Raw genomic sequence first — 20,370 nt, 5'->3', positions numbered from 1 at the left:
AGGCCAGTGCAAAAGGGCTACTTGGGCTGGGCGCCAAATACTGATGGTAAGGGGTGAGCTTACCACTGAGCTTCCGAGCCCCAGACAGCAGGGGACAGGCTCTGCCTTGTGAAATGACCTATAGGGGAGCTGAGTGAGGTTTGTCACTCAGAAAATGCAGCCCTCCCTCTAACCTCGGCACCGGTCTACCCCATTCTCACACCTCCTGTCCACGAGAAGGGGGCCGCGGGTGGGCCAGGCCATTCTCCCTGGGAGACCAGAGCCGGTGTCTGCGGGTGAAGGCTGAGGGGTGTGCATCCTTACCAGGTCTGGAGAGGTGGCCTGGGTCTTAGGTCTGTGATCATTCATGTACAGATTGACCAGGACTTCAGCTGCAGCCCCTATTCCGCTGGACACTTTCCCTACTGTCAGCTACCCAAGAGCAGAGGTAGAGGAGACAGAGACAAAGGTAGAGGCCAGTTAGCACTGAGAAGGAAAGCGCAAACAGACTGGATGTGGGACAGGGCTCCACACCCACATGCAAACAGCACCCAACGTCCCAGGAGAGGCAAAACCAGCCTAGAGCGGGCAGTGGGCACTCTGGAGACGGAGAGAAGGACAGAAATGGAACCCTGGGGCCCTGGGGGGAGCCAGGTGACTTGTAGAACCAGCCCTGTGGGTGTGCAAGGCCTTCAGAATTCGTCGAGTTTCTTGGTTCACAGATGGGGTAAATGAATCCCGGAGAGAGGAAGGGAGCTGTCCCAGGCCACTTAGCAAATTCGTGCAAGATTCAGAACTCTTCTCAGGTCTCCTGAGCCCCAGCCTGGGTGCCCTCATACCTGAAGGAACCAGGACCTCGCAGACAGACAGCTGTATGGCAGCCCCCCTCCCGCAGCGATCCCTCCTCTTTGGAGGGCTGTGAGCTGCTGCTTCATCTGCTTCCTGAGCAGGCGCGCCCCCTCATCCCCCACCCCAGCCTGGGAGGAAGGGTTAGGACCCCAGCTCACCATGCACCAGTTCTGAGACTGAGCACAAAACTCTCAAATTCGGAGCTCAGTTTCCTTATTTAGTAGGATTGGGGAAATGGTGCCCGCCTCACGGATGTGCAGGAAGAACTGAGGGAGAGAACGGGCGTTCGAGTGCCTGGCGCTCGGCAGGGCCGGGCCAGGAGGAGCTGGACTCCTCCCTCCCCGTTTCCCAAGTGCAGCAGGTCCCAGCCTGCCTTGCAGCCTCTGCATGGCTGGGGAGCAATGGTGGTGTCTGAGCTGAGACGCCCCCAGGCCTACAGAAGCGGTGACTGGGACGGGGGCGGGGGGGGGGAGGCCACAGGATGGGTACTCGCCATGCGCTCCAGGCGGCAGTGCCCGGGGGCCCCAGGCCCGTGCTGGCAAGTCAGCTCCGTGGGGGCCCTGGGCGCCACTGCCCGGCAGGTGCAGGTGCCTGTGCTCTGAGGGCATGATGGCCACCCTCACCGGGGAGTGCCTGCTTCCCCACCCACGTGTCCTGGAGCCAGGGCAGGTGGAGCTGCCAGCCCCAGCAGACACGGCAGCAAATCCCACCTTGTTCCCCGTTGCCCACCAGCTATGAAAGGCCACCCCGGGAGCAGCACGGTCTCCTCCTCAGGGAGGCACACACCACAGGAAGGGATTCTGTAAGCACTGTTTCTGGTCCCAGGATCCAGGAAGAAGGCAGGCTCCAGACCCTCCCCAGCCTCGGAATCCTGCTTCTGGGAGGTGCAGCGGGAGAGAACAGTGGCACAGGGGGACAGCTGCGGCAACGGCAAACAACAGGGACAGGAGCGGTTGAAGGAACGCCCTCAATCTCAACCCAGGACTGCTCCCGGGAGGTCACATCTGATCTGCTACAGAAGCCTCAACTATAAAGCGAGAAGTTCAGGGGACGGCAGTGGGAATGGCAGCGGTCCCCCAGCTCCCGGTAGCAGAGCCCAGCCTCAGAAGCTGAGACCCACTTACTGGATTCCAGCAACAGTACTGCCGCCGCAAGGACGCCAGGCAGGCTGGGGAGAACGACAAGACCCAGGGGTCCCCTGCTCCCTTTCTCATTAAGGAAGCCCTCACGCTCACAGCCACTTTGGAACAGGCACTTGGACCACATGCGGGGCTCTTGGGGATTGTGGCAGGCCGTGGGCCTGCTAGGTGGGGGGTCTGACCCCCCGGCTCAGACAGACGGGAGCCCCTCAGACTTTACAAAGATTGCCTCTTCCCGGGAGCCGCAGCGGCCAGGCCAGTTACCCCAGACCCACTTCACCTCCCGAGCTGGCCCCAGCTGGGAGATATCAGGCTTCTGCTTCCAAGCACACTCTCTGCCATTTACAGGATGTCACACATGCCAAGAAACTTGCTCCTGCTTCTAAGAAAGGTTCAGGTGCACTGGGTCAGGACAATAAGCCATTGTTTGCCTGATGTTCCCCTCAGAAAGGGGCTGAAGAATACCAAGTACTTCTTGGGTTTACATCAAAGCAAAGAGGGGAGGGAAGACAGAGAAGGTCAGATTTACCTCTCGGCCCACACTGCCCTTGTGTGGCTGTCTCCTGTGGCCCAGTGTGTGAACTGGCTCTGAGGCGCTCTCCCAGAAAAACTCCATGGTGATACCATGATACCCACGCGCAATTACCGCCTCCCTTGAGTTAGCAGGGATTGAGCCTATACTTTCCGAAGCCTTAAATACAAGTCCCTAATGGGACCTTATTAACCACTTAGCTAATAAGCACTTCGTGCCGCTGAGCTTTTGTGCAATCCTGACTTAAGGAACAATTACAGAAGCACGCCTAGGGCTGTAAGGTTGCTGGCAGGTGTCACCAGAGCCATGCATGTGCTCACAGACTTGCTTCGTTATTCTGCCAGGACAGGGCCCTGTCCAGGTCACCTGGCCATGTGACCTAGGATGAAGACAAAACCTGGTCTTTCAGTATGGCCCAAAAAGACTCCTTTCTCCCAGCTGCAATCACAGCCCCAGCCCATTGCCACGGCTTTCCTAAGAATAATGAAAGCACCCTTAAGGAGAGCAGCACTGGGTCTCCCACATGCCCTTCCCAACCTGATGGAAACCAATTCAGAGTCACTGGCCAATACCAAGAGGTGGACTGGACTTTCTGCAGAGGTCACAAGGAGATCCGTGATGGAGCACTCATCTCAAGGGGTGAGGGGGGTGTCCCCTGAAGCCCACCCCAAAGACCAGTGTGGAGGCAGACATCGCCCTGAGGATTACGGGTTCTCTTCCGTTTCTTGGCAACAGGAGGCCTTACTGGCTCCAGCAGAGTGAGGACATGACCAGCCAGACGAGTGCTAGCTCTCTTCTCCTCAAACCATCAGTGGTAAACGACCAGGTTTTGCTTAAAACAACACAAAACAAAAAAACTCTAGTCTGTTGTGACCTGGTATTTCTGGACACAATAAACGTGAAGTACTGGAAACAGGACCACACACCTGGTTGTGTGGCAATGTCAGTTTGCTCTCCGAGTGTCTAACGCTCACTCTCACTTGCTGTGCTCATTGGGTCACAGACCAGTGCCTGCCCATGGACCACACTTTTGAGTAGCATTGCTCTAACCAACCAAGCTCTTGGGATCCTAAGACAGAGTCAATTTGTAGAGAAACTTCCAGAAAACTCATCCTGGTATTGACCTCAGAGTGAGATCCAGGGGTTCTCAGCAAGGAGATTAATGCTTTAAAAGGCAGGCCCTATATGTTGCTGCGGAGGACTGGGCAAGAGGGGAGCTTGTAATTGGGAGAGTTTGTTTAGATTTAGCCAAAAATGATCCCGTCCCAGTCACTAGTTTTTAAAGAACTGGTTATTCTGGAGGGCCACGGGGCTGCTTTTGCAAACCTTAATGTATCTTTCAATATTCTTGTAATTTTGAAGACTTGGAGTATTTCCTACTACCCTCTTCGCCCTTTCGAATTCTTATTATTTTTTAGTTAATTAGAACAAGCTGGAATGGCTGGACATGCCTGGTGGGCCATTATCTCACATTATATTAGATTAATCTCACATACACCATTTTCCTTCTGTGAGCCTCAGCTTCCTCAACTGTAAAATGGGGAGACCCCACCATCCTCGCAGGGCTGCAAAAAATGGTCACCATAGAATCCAGGCCACACCTCACATGGTGTGGGGCTCCCACGAAACACTCTGCAGGGAGTTAATGAGTTCAAAGCACCACCACTGGCATGGCTTTACATTTCCACGTTCTAGAACTCTTTCCCTTTCTTAGATGGCCCTCACTCTGGGAAACTCTAGGTCACTTGGGTTCCCTCCTCTGCACGAGCAAGAATAATATGGCCTACTCAGAATGAGCACATTGGCTTCTCTTCGATGAGTCAACCCAGATTCAAACATGGTGACATAACTGTCATCCCCAGCACCACCCCAGAGGCTGCAGATGGCTGGATCCCCACAAGCAGGCACTTCTGAGGCAATCCTGGCACTCTGAGCTCAGAGGTGACCACTAGTCCCTGGCTACATGTTGGAACCTTTCTCACCCAGCTCCGAGCTGGCCCAGCTCCCTTCTGGTTTGCACTCCCTGATGTCATGACTGTGTTTTACTCAACTCTGCACTCCTGGCACAGGGCATTTGCTCTGAATGAAGGAGGAAGCAGGTTCCTGGGCCCATCTGTGTCCAAACAATGCTAACTTCCCCCTTGGGCCTGGAACTCAGCTAAGAATACCAGGTGTCTGGCCTGCTATAAGCATCATGGACTCACACAGCTCAGGCAGGATAAGGGTGGAGGTTCTAGGACCTCAAAGCTGAGGGCTCACAGGAAGGGGAGGTTTCGACAGGCAGGGCCAGAGGAGGCCTCCTGGGCCCATTGGGGCCAAAATTCCCCTCTAAGGAGTCCCTGGGGGAGAAACATCATAGGACAGGCTGTGGGTCTGGGTGCCCAGTGATATGCTCAGGGCAAGAACGAGAGAGGGCAAGGATTGAAACCACCTTGTTTGAGGGGGTCCAGAAATGACATCCTCAGAGTTGAGACTCGGGCAGGCCTTTGGGCTGTGACCTCCCCATAGGTGCCCACGTCTGCATCTGTGTCTCCTGGCGCCAGGCACTGTGCTATGGTCATACGTGTGTGGCCCTCAGAGCCTTGCGAGGTGGGTCTCATAATCCCCCTTCGCAGATGGGACAGCTGTGGTTCAGAGAGGCTCTAACTCACCTGAGGCCGCACTGTTCTTAAGTGGCTGGGATGGAAATGGAAATCTGAAGGTGACTTCTTTGCCTTTAGAAAGAGAGGAATCAACATGCATTTCAGATTCATAAATCTCATTTAGATTTCTTCTGGAAAATTCTCTTCCTCTGGAGAAAGAGCACGTTTACTGGACACTTCAGGCAATCTACCTTTGCCAGGTTACTGCATCATTCCTGTCACTCTCAGGGCCAGCTGCTGTCACCTGCAGTCTATAGGTTGGGGGACTGAGGCGCTGGGAGGTCCACCAACTCCTCCAAGGTCACATGGTGAGTCCTCGGTGCTCTGACTCTAAGCCCATGCTCTTCTCCCTAGAGCACCCTGCTTCCCTGACACACACCAGCATGCTGCAAATTAAAATCCCCCAGGCTGGGATGTGCACAGGACACCTCCAAAGGCAGTCCTATCCCAGGAACAAAGAGAAGGACGAGGAGGTTGGGGGCAGCCTTGAGATCTATCCTTGCATCAAATGAAAGGAAGACATTGTGCCCGGCCAAGACTTACATAGGTTTCCTCTAATGTGCAAATCTCTCCCATAAGCCCTGCAAATCCAGTTTTAAAACAAACACCTCCAGGTAGAAAAAGCTCCTTTTGTAATGCACATTGTTCTTCTGATCCAGAAAGACAAACCACAGCACCCCACCCTCCTTGCTCCTTGGCACAAACATTCAGCCACCATCTTGTTCCTGCAAGAGCTCACCAGCCTTGACAAATGGCTAGCAGCCATGCCAGGTGCCAAATCGACAGCGGCTCCCTGCTTGAAAAAAGGAGTTAACTGATGGTTGATAGGGGGTCATAACACTACAGGAGGGCTGGTTTGACGGGAGGGACGAGTTGAATGAGTGCTGTAGACATACGATTGGACATGATCCCCAGCTGGCTCTTTGAAAGACAAGACCCTGGTGAAGATCTAGACCCTAAATGAGAGGACCTCAATATGCCCTGTGACCCTTCAGGCCAAACTCCCAGCAGCATCGCTGAATCTTAGAGCAAATGCCCAGCTGAGACGGCCGTCTGAAGGCATAGCCCTGGCCACATCTCTCGGAACGGGTGACCCAAGTCTGCACCCCTGTAACACGTGGTCCTCATCCGGGTTTGGCTAGGTCTGTTCCCACATGGGGTGGGGGTGGGGGGTTTATCCCTGGATCCTCAGAATTGGACTGTAGGGCTCTAGGGCAGGAATAGAGACATGCTGCCTGTCTCAAGTTTGCCAAGGACTAAACATCAGTTTCCAAGTGCATTTTCCTTCCTCTGGCTTCCCTGAATGGAGCTGAGCTTGGGCCCCTGGGCAATGACAGCAGCACATGATCACCTGGAAAGAAGCACTGCTCCAGGCTCTCTCCAAAGGAGAGGCTCCCAGAGCTGCTTTAGGACTGAATGAAGTTTGTCCCCAGGTTGTCACTGACTTTAAGGGACAGCCAGTTCTCTCTGAGGGGGAGGCTGTCGCTCTGCCAGATTCTGCATGCACAAAACCCAGTGCTGAATTAGGGGTAGGGTGGGGTCCAGGAGGGGGAGGGAGATTGGTGGTGGGGGATGGGGAGACTGCAGGGCCACTGGCAATATCCTCTCTGAGGCTGCCTAACACTGGAAACTCACTACTCGTTCCTGTCCACAATGGCTTCACAGTGAGAGCTGGATGGTGCTGTGAACGTTCAGTCCAAACTAAGTCCTTTTTACAAACAGAGAGACTAAGGCACAAAGAGTGACTTGCCCCCTGTCCCAGGGTGGCCCTAAGAGATCTCCACTCACTCCCAGCCTCACTGGGAGAGGCCCAATTACACCATCACCTGATGGCCAAGGCTGGCTAAGGAGATGGGATAAGAAAAACAGGGGGTGGCTGTCCCACCACAACCTAGTAGAAATAAGGAGCAAAGCTGTAGCGGGGAGCAGAGGGTCTGGGACTGGCCAGCCCACAGCCCACCCCATTTGCAGCTTTCGGCGCACCTGGGTGTGGCGCTCTCCACGGCTATAGCCTCGGAGCTGGTGTGTCTGACAAGGCCTCCCATTCATGCTCGGCCGCTGTGGTACAGAACACTGGGCTGGGGGCAGGAGGCCTCCTTGCCCCTTTATGTTCCTACCTGTGGCTCTCCTCCTGCTCAGTACTCTTTCCTAGGAGGCATGTTCCCCCCACAACCGCATTTAACATTGTTTCCCCAGCATGCCAGCTCCCAGCTACCTGCTACAATTTTTCCATAGGAAGTATATCTTGTCTTTTGATGTATTATATAATTTACCTACACATTACGTTATCGTTGATTGTTAATTTCCACCCACTGGGATACAAGCCTCATCAGGGAAGGAACGTAACTCCAGATCACTGATGGACATCCCAAGGGCCTAAGCTCCTGACACTGAGCCGTCTGTGGTTTAATAAATGTTTGTGGAATGGCCAAATGATCACTTGCTGGCTCGCTTAATGCGTGACATTGTTTAAAGGCTGCTTGCGGAGCCCGATGGAGGAGCAGCTGAGGACCTCAGTGGAGCGTGATGGTGATGGAGCAATGCCTCCTGACAAGAAGTGTCTCTGTCAGACCCTGGTGGCCTGCATGAGCCTGGGCAGACTGCCTGATGCCAGCGCCCGGAGCTCGAACGCCTACTGGAAACCAAGTCAGGGAACTTGGGAAGTGTGGAGGCATTTCTTGCCCCAGCTCTGCCCTCAAGCCAGGCCACCCTGAGCATGAAAGAACGGCAGAGGCTAGAGGGGACGCTGACCAGGGCCAGCCAGGGGTCTGGGCAGGAGAGAAGCATGGTGCGGGCCCAGCTGCCCAGCCAGGAGCTCGAGCCGCTGCCTATCTGTGCCCAGGCACCCGGGCCCCTTCTCATCCGGTCAAGGGCACCGTAACAGGAAGCACCCCCCAGGGGAGGTTCCTCTCCCAAGCTGGGCAAAATGGCTTCTCTGGAGCTTTGGTGATGACGATGACAAAAATGCCAGTCCCCACCGAGACAGCTCGCTCCACATGAGCCAGGAATCACTCTCTTGCTGATGAGAAAATACAGAAGCCCAGACAGGTCAGGTTGCTGGTCTGTGCTTCAGCCTAACGGCACGGAAGCAACCGCGCAGTAACTGTGATGGGCGACACTCAGCCCTGCGCGCCGAGGTAAGCCTGGGGAGCGAGACAGACCGGTGTGCTCGGAGGGGCACAGTTTGCGAGGAAGAGACCAAAACCCACTTCCCGAGCAACAGCTGACGAAGTGGGCTTCACATTCGTTTTCGGGCTCATCCAGTCGGGGGCCAAGCTTCCTGGAGACCAGCCCTCTCCCACCCCAGCCTGGTAGTGTTCTCAGCATACTTGGTAACGGGAGGACAGTGGAAACCATGAAAAGTGCTCCAGAAACCCGATTTAAAAATTGTTCTCGAGTTGCATTTCATGATCTACTTAAAGGTAGCGTCTCCCCTCCTCCCCTCCTCTGAGCCAACCCTGCCCTGCTACCCGAGTCATCCTCCTAGAACACAGAGCAGTGGCTTCAGTGGCTCTAAGAGGGCAGAATGAAACTCCTTAACATGAAGAGTGGACTGACTTCCACCCTCATCCTCCACACTCCCCTAAATACTTTTATTCCCACAGCAAGTTGCACCAGAATCTTCTTTCTGCTCACACAAGCCCTGTCTGCCTTCCTTTGCACATGCCAGACCTTTCTAGAACCTTTGCCCTTTCCCTTCCATGGAACCTTTGACACTTGGTTCCCATATTGTCTCCTCTGCGAATCCCTTCCAGGCTTCTCCCCGCTGGGTTCCTATAAACTTGCCCTTTATATCTTTCAGAATTAAGGGATAGTATTGAAAAGCAGTAGATTCGCCATGTGAGACCGCCATCTTGTTAGGTCAAAAACAGCCAAAAACTGGCAATCTCCTATGTAAAATGTGTTCATTTCTAAGCTAATGTGCTGTTTGTCCTCCAAAGTGGAGTAAGAGAGCTGTGCCACCGTCCTCCTTGTGTCAGCATCTGGCACATGGCAGCATACCGTGGGTGCCCAATTAATGCTTGCTGGATGAACAGCACGGTTGGACACTTTTTTTGTGTTCGCCTGTTCCACTTTGTTGCTTGCTCCAACACAGAAACCACCGAATCCAGGACTGCTGTAAAGGATCGCATTTTCATCGCAGCCAAAGCAGCCAAAGCAAGCTCCAGATGCTTGTCTACGCAGGTCAAGCAGAGCATGAGAACATCTCAGGACATGCAGGGAGTGGGGGAAGCTAATTGCTCAGGACGACTACCTTTCTGGCAGGAGAAACAGAGTCAACAGTCGATGGAGAGGAAGTAGCAGCTGGATCGGGAGACGGAAGACAGGAGGGAGAAGCCGGAGGGTGAGTGAGAGACAGGCCTTTAGAAAGTAGTTTATTCTGCACAGAACAGAAACAGAGCAAACGGTGATTATGCCTGGGAAGTGCACAGTGATGCGCGCCTCCACCGTGCAGCCCCATGCCTATGCATTCAGGGAGGGGGAAAGAAATCCAGGGCTGTGTCTCAGGACGGAAGAGAAGCCTCTGTCTTGGGAGCCCAGCAGGGCTGTCTGGCTCCCAGATATACGCGCTCTGTGACAACCGTCCCAGCTCTGTCATCCCAGCAAAGCAGCCGGCGCAGACCCGTCCTGCTCCCGCGGACGTGTGCCGCAGAGCTCTTGCTCTGGAGCTTGCTGTGAAGGAGCTGCGAACTTAGGAAAGGAGAAGCCCGGGCCACTGCGGGCCAGATGGCCACAGCAGGCGCCTCTATGGCCCCCTGGGACCCAGAAAGGACCTGGATGCAAAACTTCCTTCCCAGGACGACCCTGCCCGTTAGCAGAGGACACAGGTCAGGAGGAGACTGAGTGAAAGCAGCAGAGGAGTTCTGCTCTAGAGACCAGGCTTGCTGGAAGCAAGGGAGCCCCGTACACACACACATGGACTGTGGCACCTCACCAACGCCTCCCTCTCCTTGCCACGCACTGCCTCTTCTTTTTAGCCAGTTTCTAGGTCATTACCTGGCCTGGAGAGGGCTGTGCTTGCCATTCTAAGGCAAAGGCATTCTGCTTGGCTGATGCTGCATTTTGGAAAAGCAGAGCAGAGGTTACAGCCTGTGGTTGGCTCATCACTCAGGATTTCCCTGCTCAGGGCCGCGGAGAGACCTCCATAGTGCCTCGAAACATCATGCTTTCACTTTAAGCCACTGTGATGTGACGCCTGCAACCGACCAGCTTTCCTTCTTTGTGTTGCCTCTTAGGAAGCTCGGCCCCTACTCAGGCCTGTCTAGGATCTAACAGCATAGGTTTCTGCCCGTCACGTTTTCCTTTGACCTGAGCCTACGTTACCACCCTGGTCTCCCTTTGTCATGACTGATCCAGTATTTCTGCGTCTGCTCATCTGAGTCTCTTTTAGATGCCAGCCTAAATTCCTTAGTGGCTTGAAAAGTCCATAGCCCCTCTGGCCAGAAAAGGAGGAGGGAGGAGGAAATGAAGCTCCGGAGACGGACTTGTGCCCACTCGGCTAGATGGGCAACATCTGGGTTCCTGGGGGCTCTGAAAGCCCCGTGTTTACCTGCGGGAAATCCCCGTGTCCAAACATGGAGGCAAGGTGAGCCGCCTTCTCCTTAATGTTCTTTTTGTGAAATTCCCTGTTGGCCAAGTTCTGAGCCCTCTTCTGCAGGCAAGGAGAGAGAGGGGAAAGAGAGAGAGATAGTGACAGACGATGGTGGTTGCCTCCAGGAGAGCGGCGGGATGGGACAGGAGACAGGGGGTGAACAGAACAAGAAGGAACCCACCCGGGGCAGAGGACGCAGAGGAGGGAAGGAAGGCACCCCAACACGGGCAGAGGCAGGGCCACGAGCGGGGCTTTCACCTGGAGAATCTTGTCCTCCACTTGCTGCAGCCGCCGCAGCACCCCGGAAAGGGCCAGGGCTCCCTGGCAGGCAGGAGGCAGGCCGGCAGGGGCTTCGGGCCCACCCAGCTGCAGGTCAGACTTGGCTCTGGCTCTCCAGGGCCTGCTCGGGCACCCGCCGCCAGCAGACACTTGCTTTAGCTCTCGGAGCACATGCCCCGTCACAACCACCGAGGGGAACTGGGAGAAAAGGAAAGTCAAGCTTCCTTCCCGACTGTGCCCCATTCATACACCCCCCTGCCGTGAGCCCTCCCCCAGGAGGACCTGGGACAAAGGGCATAGCAGGGGTCACTGTGAGTCAGAGGCCCTGCTAACTTCAGAAATGTCCACCACCTGCCATCCTCATTAACGATTCACGGTCTCGGGCCTCACCCCAGACCCACTGGGTCAAAACCTGTATAAGCCCAGTCTCGGTCCTAGCTGCACACAGAAGTCACCTAGGGCACTTAGAAAAAGTCACCCAAGTTTGGGCCCAGCCCCCGGAGAGTCTGGTTTAACTGGTCTGGGGGTGGGTACCAGATGGTGGTATTTTTTTAAAAAGCTCTCTAGATGATTCTTCTACGCACCCAGGCCTAACGTCACTGGCATATACCCTCACTGACCTCGCGCAGCCTCCACGCACGGAAGCAACACCAACCTCCTGCTGCTGGCTAGACGTTTCTGAACACCGTGCTCAAGAACAGTGATTCTGCTCAACACCAAACCCGGAGATGCGGCTGGGAGAGGCCACGGCCGCCAGCTGCCTCCCTGGTCCAGGCCGGTCCTCATGTGTTCAGGCACCCAGAGGAGGCCTTCACCACACCCTGGCCTTACCCCTTCAGTGGTGTGCAGCAACTGGCCCCCTGAGCTCATTTCACCATCCCTGCCACTTGTCCATCTATTTAGAAGTCCCTTATCCAAGTGGCCTGCAAACAACGCTAAGTGTCCCGGGCATCCCCCAAATACCCCATGGGGTGCAGCCTGTTCCCCCAAGCAAGTAAAGCATCACGAGCACAGCAGTTGGGCAGATGACACTCTGGACTGGCACGTATTTCAAGAGGCTGCAGACCTGGTTATTCCTACCTATAAGGGTGGTCACCTCGAGTTCTGTCTGCCTTCCCAGAGAAGCTACAGTCAGCCCTACCTGGGGCACACAGACAGCACTGAGCCCACCCCTCTGGATCAAAGTCCCCTCTGACTTCACCAAGACGGGGTCCACTGGAAGGAGCCCTACCTGCCTTTTCAGAGGAGGTGATGGGCTGGGTGTGGGCTCCTCCGGCCTGGGGCAGCGAGAGTTAACAGGTGGGTCAGAGGAAGGGCGCAGGACAGGCTTACCTATCCCTGAGACACGGCATTCCTGGGAGGAGGAAGGTGAGTCCGAAAAAGCAGCCACAAGAAACATGAAGGAAAAGGTGAGTGAGACACTTGGAGGGAGGAGAGGAAGGGAGGCGGGCAGAGAGAGTTTGCAAGTGCAGAGAGAGCAGTGGGCTGAGCTCCCGCAAGCCAGGCCCAGCAGGGAACTTGAACCCTGGTTCTCTGTCCGTGTGAACAGCAAGTCCTGGAGTCCCCCTCCCTTGGACAACGTGTAAATCCCAGGGAGGCCTTGCTTTTGGCTCAGACCTGGGGCACCAGGCCTGCGCTGCCAGAGCCTATGCCAAGCCCAGGTGGCCAGCCCTGAAGTCCTCCTGGAAATGGCAAAGTCTCCTGCACATGACATGACAGGGATGCTACATTCCTTCTGGTGGAAGAGACCCCCCAAATGACACTTGGGGACCTCTAGGGGCCAAGCCTCCAGAAGGGGCAATTGAGAAAAAAGTCACAAGTCTCAGGGAAATGGCCCCCTTCTAACAAAACTTGGCTTCCTGGGGAAGGCCAGTTTGTCCAGGAGGGGCAGGCCCCACCATCAGGACCGGGCACATTACTTATGACTGCCAGAGACGCTAACGAACCAAGGGTCTGTCCTCCTCCTGAGAGGAGCCCAATTCTGTTAGACGACAGGCGTTCTCCAAAAAAGAACCAAACCCCTTGTCCCAAGCTTTTGTACTTTGACAGTGGCATTCCAAAGGATTCCAGGGGAGCAGAAGGAACCACGCAGCAGACCGTGGAGTCAGAGTCTGACAGCAATCTAGTGCGCAGCCTGCCCCACAGTACTCTGCCTCCCTCAGCCTCCCAGCCGCCCTGACCGGACACCACGGCCCTCCCGACCTGACCCGGGAGAACACAGAGGAGAGGACATCAGAGAACACGTGGGAGGTTGGTTCCCATTGAGCTGAGAGCTGTGACTCAGTTTCCCCTGGGGAACACAGGTCTTCTCACGCTGGACTCAGACTCCCAGGCAGCCAGCATCTCTAAAGCTGACGCTGCACCATCTCTAAGATGGCTGCAAATCAAGTCATGGTTACAAGGCAAAACCAAATTCTGCATTTCTTCTCCAGGGCAGAACAGGCATCAGCAACTGCGGTCCGCGGGCCGAAGCTAGCCTGCTGCCTGTGTCTGTACACTAAGTTTTGTTGGCACGCAGCCACGCAACTAGCTGGGGTACTATCCATGGCCGCCTTCACGCTACAACGGCAGAGGGGAGTAGTTGCCAGAGAGACAGGGGGCTCCCGAAGCCTCATATCTTTGCTATGGCCTAAATGTGCTATCTGGTCCTTCTTGGAAAAGTCGGCTGACTCCCGATCTGGAAGGAGCCCCCGTCTCACCTGAGCCAGGCCTGGCTGGCATACCTGAAATCCACCACTAGCCTGCACGTTTCTGCTGGCTTCTCAGCAGGTGCTGGTCACCAGGAAGGCAGGTCCAGTGGGCACCTGACGGGACTCACCTGCCTCGGGAGCGAGGGGTTCCGAGAGCTCTCTTCGAACTTGGCCAGCAGCTGGCTTGCCATGGACTTGACTTTGTTCTGGCCTCCCCCTTCTCTCCCGTTGCCACCCTCTGGACTGGAGCGCAGGCCGCGGCTGGGATAGGCTGAAGGCTGCAAAGGCCAAATGAACACATTGGTTATTGGATCCCAGAACCCAGGTATCAGGAAGGGGCCCGGGGACTCGGGACACTGGAGCAGTTTCCTGAAGAAGAACGCCAGCGTCTGAGGAAGTGTGGCAGGACCAGAAGGTGAGGCCCATTGAGACGATGCTCACGTCTTCCCAAAGGACAGGCACGCCCACTTGGGAGCCAGATGGGGCTTGAAAACAGCCTCTTTCACCTCCCAGCCCAGCGACCTTGGCAATTTACTTCATTTCTCTGAAGTTTCCTCATCCGTAAAATGGGGGCATAACCCACTTCATCTGGTTGTTGCAAAAGTCAAATATAATAATGAAGTGATCAGCAAAACAGTTTTCCAAACACACCATGTATCTGCCAGAGGTGAAGAGTGGGGGGTGAAGGAAGCAAGAGGGGGTGTGTCAGGCAAGACACAGGCTTTGGGCTTCTTTCTCCTCTCTCCTTGCGCCCCACTCCCAACTTCAACGCCCTGTTCTGTGGTCACTATCTTTAAAAAAAAAAACCCTTTTAATCTGGAAATAATTTTAGTGCTCGCTTCGGCAGCACATATACTAAAATCTGGAAATAATTTTAGATTTACAGAAAAGTTACACAGATAGCACACAGAGTTCCTGCATACCCTTCACCCAGATGCCCCCAACGTTAGCATCTGCAATAATCGTGGTACTGTTACCAAAACTAAGCAATGAACATTGGCACGATCCTATGAACTAAGCTAGAGACCTGATTCGGACTACTCCAGCTTCCCACCAATGTCCTTTGGGTTCCAGGACACGAGCCCAGGTCCCACATGGCATTTAGCCACGTCTTTTCAATCTCCCTCCTCCGTAAGAGTTTCTCCATCTTTCTTTGCCTTTCACGACCTTTGACAATTTGGTTAGCTATTTTGTACTGAGTCATGGTCAGTTTTCTCATGGTCAGACTAGGGCTATGGGTTTTGGAGAAGATGCCTCAAAGTTTCAGAAGTGCTTGGGTCCATGATCTCAACGTGTCTGTTGGCTGGTAAGGTGCTGGCTGTGGTCACCAGGCTGTGCTGTTTCATAAAATGGAGTTCTGTGCGAGCCTTCTTTAGCTCATCTGCTAAAAAACAGAACTTGGAAGATTACCGGCATTCACTGGTTCAACGTCTGCTCTCCTTATCAAAGGACCTGCCCTCATATGCCTCAGCAGCAAACGCCACCATCCTATTGGGCGGGCAGTCTGCTTTCCCAAGGAGGCAGTGCGTCTCCCTCACAGGAACAGATGTTCTCGGGACAACAAAGATATATTCACTTAGAAAAGTCATGGGCGCTCCTGCGTGGTTCAGTCATTACGCGGCTGCCTTCGGCTCAGGTCATGATCTCAGAGTTCTCGGATCGAGCCCCGCATCGCATCGGGCTCCCCCGCTCAGCAGGAAGCCTGCTTCTCCCTCTCTCACTCCCCCTGCTTGTGTTCCCTCTCTCGCTGCCTCTGTGTCAAATAAATAAGTAAAATCTTAAAACAAAACAAACAAAACAGAAAGAAAAGTCATGGGAAGAGGATTTCCTTTTTTGAAGATTCCCTAAGACGAGCAGCGCCGGGGAACCTTGTATGCACAGCCACTCTCTAGTACTGGACAAACAGACCAAAGAGGCACTCCCCACGTCAAAGTGGGGAATGCAACTCTGCATATCGATATAGGCTTGAGTGGAAAGGGGTGGGTTTACTGGAGTGGTCACTGTTTGCACAAGGCCAAAGTCCGCCAGGGCAGTGGGTCACCCAGACCAGAGCTTCTCAGATAGGAATCACTGCGGGGCTCTTTCAAATGCAGATTCAGATTCGTCCCTCAGGGCGCACCCTGACACTGCATCTCGAACCGACTGCTAGGTGATACTGATGCTGCTGGGTCCTGGCCCACACTCGGAGTAGCAAGAATGTGGAAAGAATTATTGCTCAGGGAAACCTGACTTCAGTAAAACAGCTGGCTCGGGTCAGCCTAGAAACATCTCAGAAGGGGCAGGTGCAACCGATTTCTTCCCACGCTCGGACTCCTGTGCTGCCAGCAACAGAGAGAGCACAGACACTCCCTCAAAGAAGCCACGGATGAAAGGCAGGAGCAGGTTTCCACCTAGACGTCATGCATCACAGGGAAACTTCCAGGGAGGACGCACAGGCAAATCACAGGCACTTACAGTGAGAGCCAACACCCCATAACCGGGAAAGCCTGTTCCCCACCCTGTTCATCAGCTTTTGCTTCCTCCTCTCAGCTATCTCCCTATTCACTGGCTTCTTGCTCACACTAGCACCAAGACATGGAGAAGCGACTGCTCTTGAAGGGATCGAAGAAGTTCTAGAAAAGGTTTGGACAAAGGTGATTTGAACTCATTGGATAAAATGTGTTTGTGCACATTTTAAGACGTGAACTGAACTCCGTTCAGGGTTTTGTTATCAGAGCGCCCCTTTGCCCCTTCCAGAAAATGGGGTAAGCAACAGGCAGCTTCCTCACACCCCTAGGTTAGGCCTTATAGCTCTATTTGTTACAAAGGTCACTTTTTTGAGAACCTGTGTCTGGAGAGAGATTCGTGCCTCGTTTTGACAAAGTAGTCTGTAATTTTCTGCTTTCACCAGAAGGTGGCACTTGTGGGCACCGGGACATTTGCCTTAAAGGCAAGTGCAGAAAACAAAAGGTAGAAACTGGCTTGGGGACAACAGGGACTGCCTGTACCTGGTTACTACTTCCTGCTAATAGTGATGCTGTATTGATTAGCACAGGTGCCAGACAGCATGCTCGGCACATTATAGTTGCCCTCTTATTTAATCTTCAAAAATCCTGCAAAAAGTTGCCTGCATTTCAAACGTATCATCTGCCTTTCACAGACGTGAGCCACAGTCTGGGAGGCTCCGTTTCTCCAGGTGACACAGCTAGGAAGCAGCAGAGGAAGGAGCAGAGCTGATGGTCTCTCCATCAAGCCACACTTGGAACCGAGTGGCTCACGAGAGAGGAAAGGAGGAAGGCCAACACTGTGGCTGCTGGCCGTCAATCAGCCTGTTTAATGGACGCTGTGTGCACGAACCTCATCCAGGTTGTTGAAGACTTTCCGCCTCCGTTTGTTCATGTCGCTGTCTTCAGTCTGGGTGTCCACCTGCAGCGGCCAAGAAAGCATGGTGAGCTCAGGGCCAGCGAGGTCTGCGTTTCCACCAGCCGCCCTGAAGCCATAGGGCGGGCCCTGCGCCAGCCCTGGGGATGCCACCCTGCCCACAAACAGCTGCCAGGCCAGGAGACAGACGGACACGGTTCACCCTGTACTGTGACAAATGGGATCACAGAGTTCTGTTCAGAGGAGGGAGCCTTACTGACCCTGGCAGGGGGGCGGGGGGTGTTCTGTCACAGGAGGTGAAATCACATCCCCAAAGATCATTCTGAAACATCCCAAAGCACAAAGAATCCCCGTGACACGGGCAGGGCAGGGACTCTCTCTGTGGTCGATGTGACCCTGGGCTCCGAGCAGTCACAGCCAGGCCTGCTGCTGCCACTCGGCACGTTGCCATAAGGAGACCCCTTCCTGCAAGGAGCTGCCACTGCTCACTTCACAGGTGGGGATTCTCGGGGCTCAGAGCAGCTGTCCAGGGATTTGATGGCAAATTACATCTGCCATTTGGTCACCGTTGGAAATGCCAGTAAACCGTATTTTATCAACTTCAAGGGAGCATCAGATATGGTCTAAAAACTATGGTGATCATACAGCTCTGTGTGCCCAGGCGCGTTCTGATTCATTGTCTCCCCAGCAGAATTATTTATAGTGCTCCCTTCCATTCTCCAAAGTATCCTGGTTAGACAACAAATACATGGATGTCCTACCAATAAGCCCTTCCAGCCTACTTTCTGCTCCCTGAATCTGAACACTGAAATCTGGAGAGCCCCACTCTACACAAGCCCACTGCAGTGACCCAGCAAGGGTCACCAAAGGGCACACGCAATGTCAGTCTTGTCTCCCGCAGGGGATGGGCGGGGCTGCACAGAAGGAGTGAGGCTGTGGGGAGGCACTCGGCGCCTCCTCTGCGCCCTGCCAGGTGGGTCTATCCTGCCACTGGGGTTACACCTGTCTACCTACCCATGTCCAGTATTTCCGCCATGAGCACTTTGCTGCAGATAGCTTTGCTTCAAGCACTTTTGCCACAAGCATTTTTACCATGCAATTCATTGGATATAAAGCAATTTTGCTGTAACACATACAAAGATAATGGGCTAACAGTTTGGTTTCATCAGCTGACTGACAGCTTGGTTTCATTTCTCCCCTGGCACAGTACTCCTGTTTTTATATTATATAAACCTTAGCCCTCATGATGGTCTATACAGTGGTGCAGAGTTTTGAACCCACATTTCCCATAGAACTTTGGGATGTCTATTGACGGACACGTGACAATATCCAAGTGCAAACAACACGCGGAAGGTGTTCACAAGGCAATATAAAGCTCAGTCACAAATACGCATCCTCATATTTGGTCTCCCATCCAAGTACTAACCAGGGGCGACCCTGCTTAGCTTCTGAGATCAGACGAGATCAGGCGCATTCAGGGTGGTATGGCCGTAGACAGCATCCTCATATTTGGAAATGGATACCTCCTTTATTTATTTATTTATTTATTTATTTATTTATTTATTAAGAGAGAGAGTAGGAGCAGAAGGAGAGGAAGAGAGAATCTTAAGCAGGCTCCACACCCAGCACGGAGCCCAAAGCAGGACTCAATCTCAAGACCCTGAGATCATGATCTGAGCTGAAATCAAGAATCAGATGCTTAACCGACTGAGCCACCCAGGCGCCCCTGGATACCTCTCTTAATGAAGGAAGAAAGTTGAGTGAAAAAAGAAAATGTGTTATGTCAAACATGGAGAAGAATCAGTAAGCAAAAAATGTGTAATAGTATGAACCAAAGACCATGAAATGAACCCAGTTGTTGGCGCAGTGCTGCCCTGAGTCTACGCGACATATTCTGAAGGATTCAAATCTTTTGTATTTCACGATAAAGTCTTTTTAATTTTGTTATTTGTTTTTCATGTTTCAGTATGTCCTGTTTAACGAATGCCCATCTTGTGTTCCGCGTTTTTCTCATTTACAGCACACTGCCTTATGGCTAGTTACAGAGCAAAAGTGCTTGCAGCAAAGATGCTTATGGAGAGACTACTGAGCGAGACCCTACTACCGCCGGTCTCCAGCTGGGGCCTTCTCCACATGGCCAGCCCCCTGAGGGCCATGGAACCCCCACCCCCAAGCCTCCTGCACACTCAGAGCCCCCAGAGCAGGCCTTTGTCCCACTGGGCAGGCAGAGGGAAGGGCTGCTGGCCATTCTCTCCCCTCGAACCCAGCGGTACAGCCCAGTCTGCCCCACCCCTCCTACCCTTGCTGCATGCACCGCAGGAAGATTCTTTTACCTCTTGCCTGTTCTACAGTAAGAACTTGGAGCCCCCAGCACACATGACTGTGTGCCCACTTGCTCCCAGCAGAAAGTACGTGCTTCCCCTGCTTCTGTATTCCCGTCACCCCTGCCCCCTTCCCACATTTACCAGCACCTTTGACATTTTTAAAGGCATTGATATTTGTTCAAAACTTTGACCCTTCCCTTGTTCAGGCAGCACAAAACAACAGATCAAAGGGTCCTGCCTTCCCTCTAACATTTTTCTCAGCTTCTAATAAATCATCATTCTGTGAATGGAAATGATTTCAACCCAAACGCTTGGGCAAACACCAAGAGAAACAGATGACCTTATTTGCAACAATGTTGGGTCTTGGAGGCGCAGGCCATCTGGGCCCCCAGCTCCACTGCCTGTGAATGGCTTGCTGGCCACGACTGGGGCCTGAGAAAGTACAGGATGTCCTTCCCAACACGGACGCTGCATGCATAATCTTAGGGTTTTCTGTTGTTCTGTTGTTGTTTCCACCTTAAATGAAGACTTGGCTTTTCTCTCAAAGAGCAACACCTCTTACTCTCTCTTGCATTCAATAGCTCAGGGCTTGACTGTTTCAACATCAGAGCCAAGTAGATCCAAACCCAGTTGGTTAGCCACAGGCTCACAAGAAGCGCTCCTGGGAGGGAGTGTGCCCAGCACCTGAGAAGACCCCAGATCCTTCAGGGAAAATAAAAGAAGTGGGTGGGGCAACGTTCACTCCTCTAGTTCAGCCTGACCCATAGGACAATAAAACGCAGTCTCTATGAAAAGGCTGGCAACACACATACGCAAACGGTGTCTACCCTTCCCTACAGATTTCTCATGGAAGCACCGATTCTCAACCAAAGAGCGAGGGTAAAACAGAAAAGTGGAGAAAACTCAAACCTAGGGATTTACCTATTTTTTTCTTATCTGTATAGCTCTATCTGCAAGCCAATACTGCCTTAGTACCCCCATCT

General features: G+C 53.5%; 1 protein-coding gene across 18 annotated transcripts in view; it reads right to left on the bottom strand.

Moving 5' to 3' along the window:
• The window catches only part of LOC113246261 (F-actin-monooxygenase MICAL2), a 137,707-nt gene that overhangs the window by 7,375 nt on the left and 109,962 nt on the right, over positions 1 to 20,370 (bottom strand). For 4 of the 18 annotated variants that reach the window (XM_026486796.4, XM_048214022.2, XM_048214020.2 and 1 more), the window contains 2 exons: positions 17,040 to 17,108; positions 13,832 to 13,981 (listed from right to left, as the gene is read on the bottom strand). In XM_026486796.4, coding sequence (XP_026342581.1) covers positions 13,832 to 13,981; positions 17,040 to 17,108 — 219 coding nt within the window. Of the gene's footprint in view, positions 1 to 303; positions 412 to 5,150; positions 5,214 to 9,396; positions 9,523 to 10,692; positions 11,212 to 12,244; positions 12,368 to 13,831; positions 13,982 to 17,039; positions 17,109 to 20,370 lie in introns of all 18 variants that reach the window. The other 14 variants (XM_057317057.1, XM_057317058.1, XM_057317059.1 and 11 more) reach the window with 6 other exon arrangements.

The sequence above is a fragment of the Ursus arctos genome, unplaced genomic scaffold, assembly GCF_023065955.2.
Source record: "Ursus arctos isolate Adak ecotype North America unplaced genomic scaffold, UrsArc2.0 scaffold_23, whole genome shotgun sequence".
In the NCBI taxonomy this organism is placed as follows: Eukaryota; Metazoa; Chordata; class Mammalia; order Carnivora; family Ursidae; genus Ursus; species Ursus arctos.
This window is presented reverse-complemented; position numbering and strand designations above follow the sequence as displayed.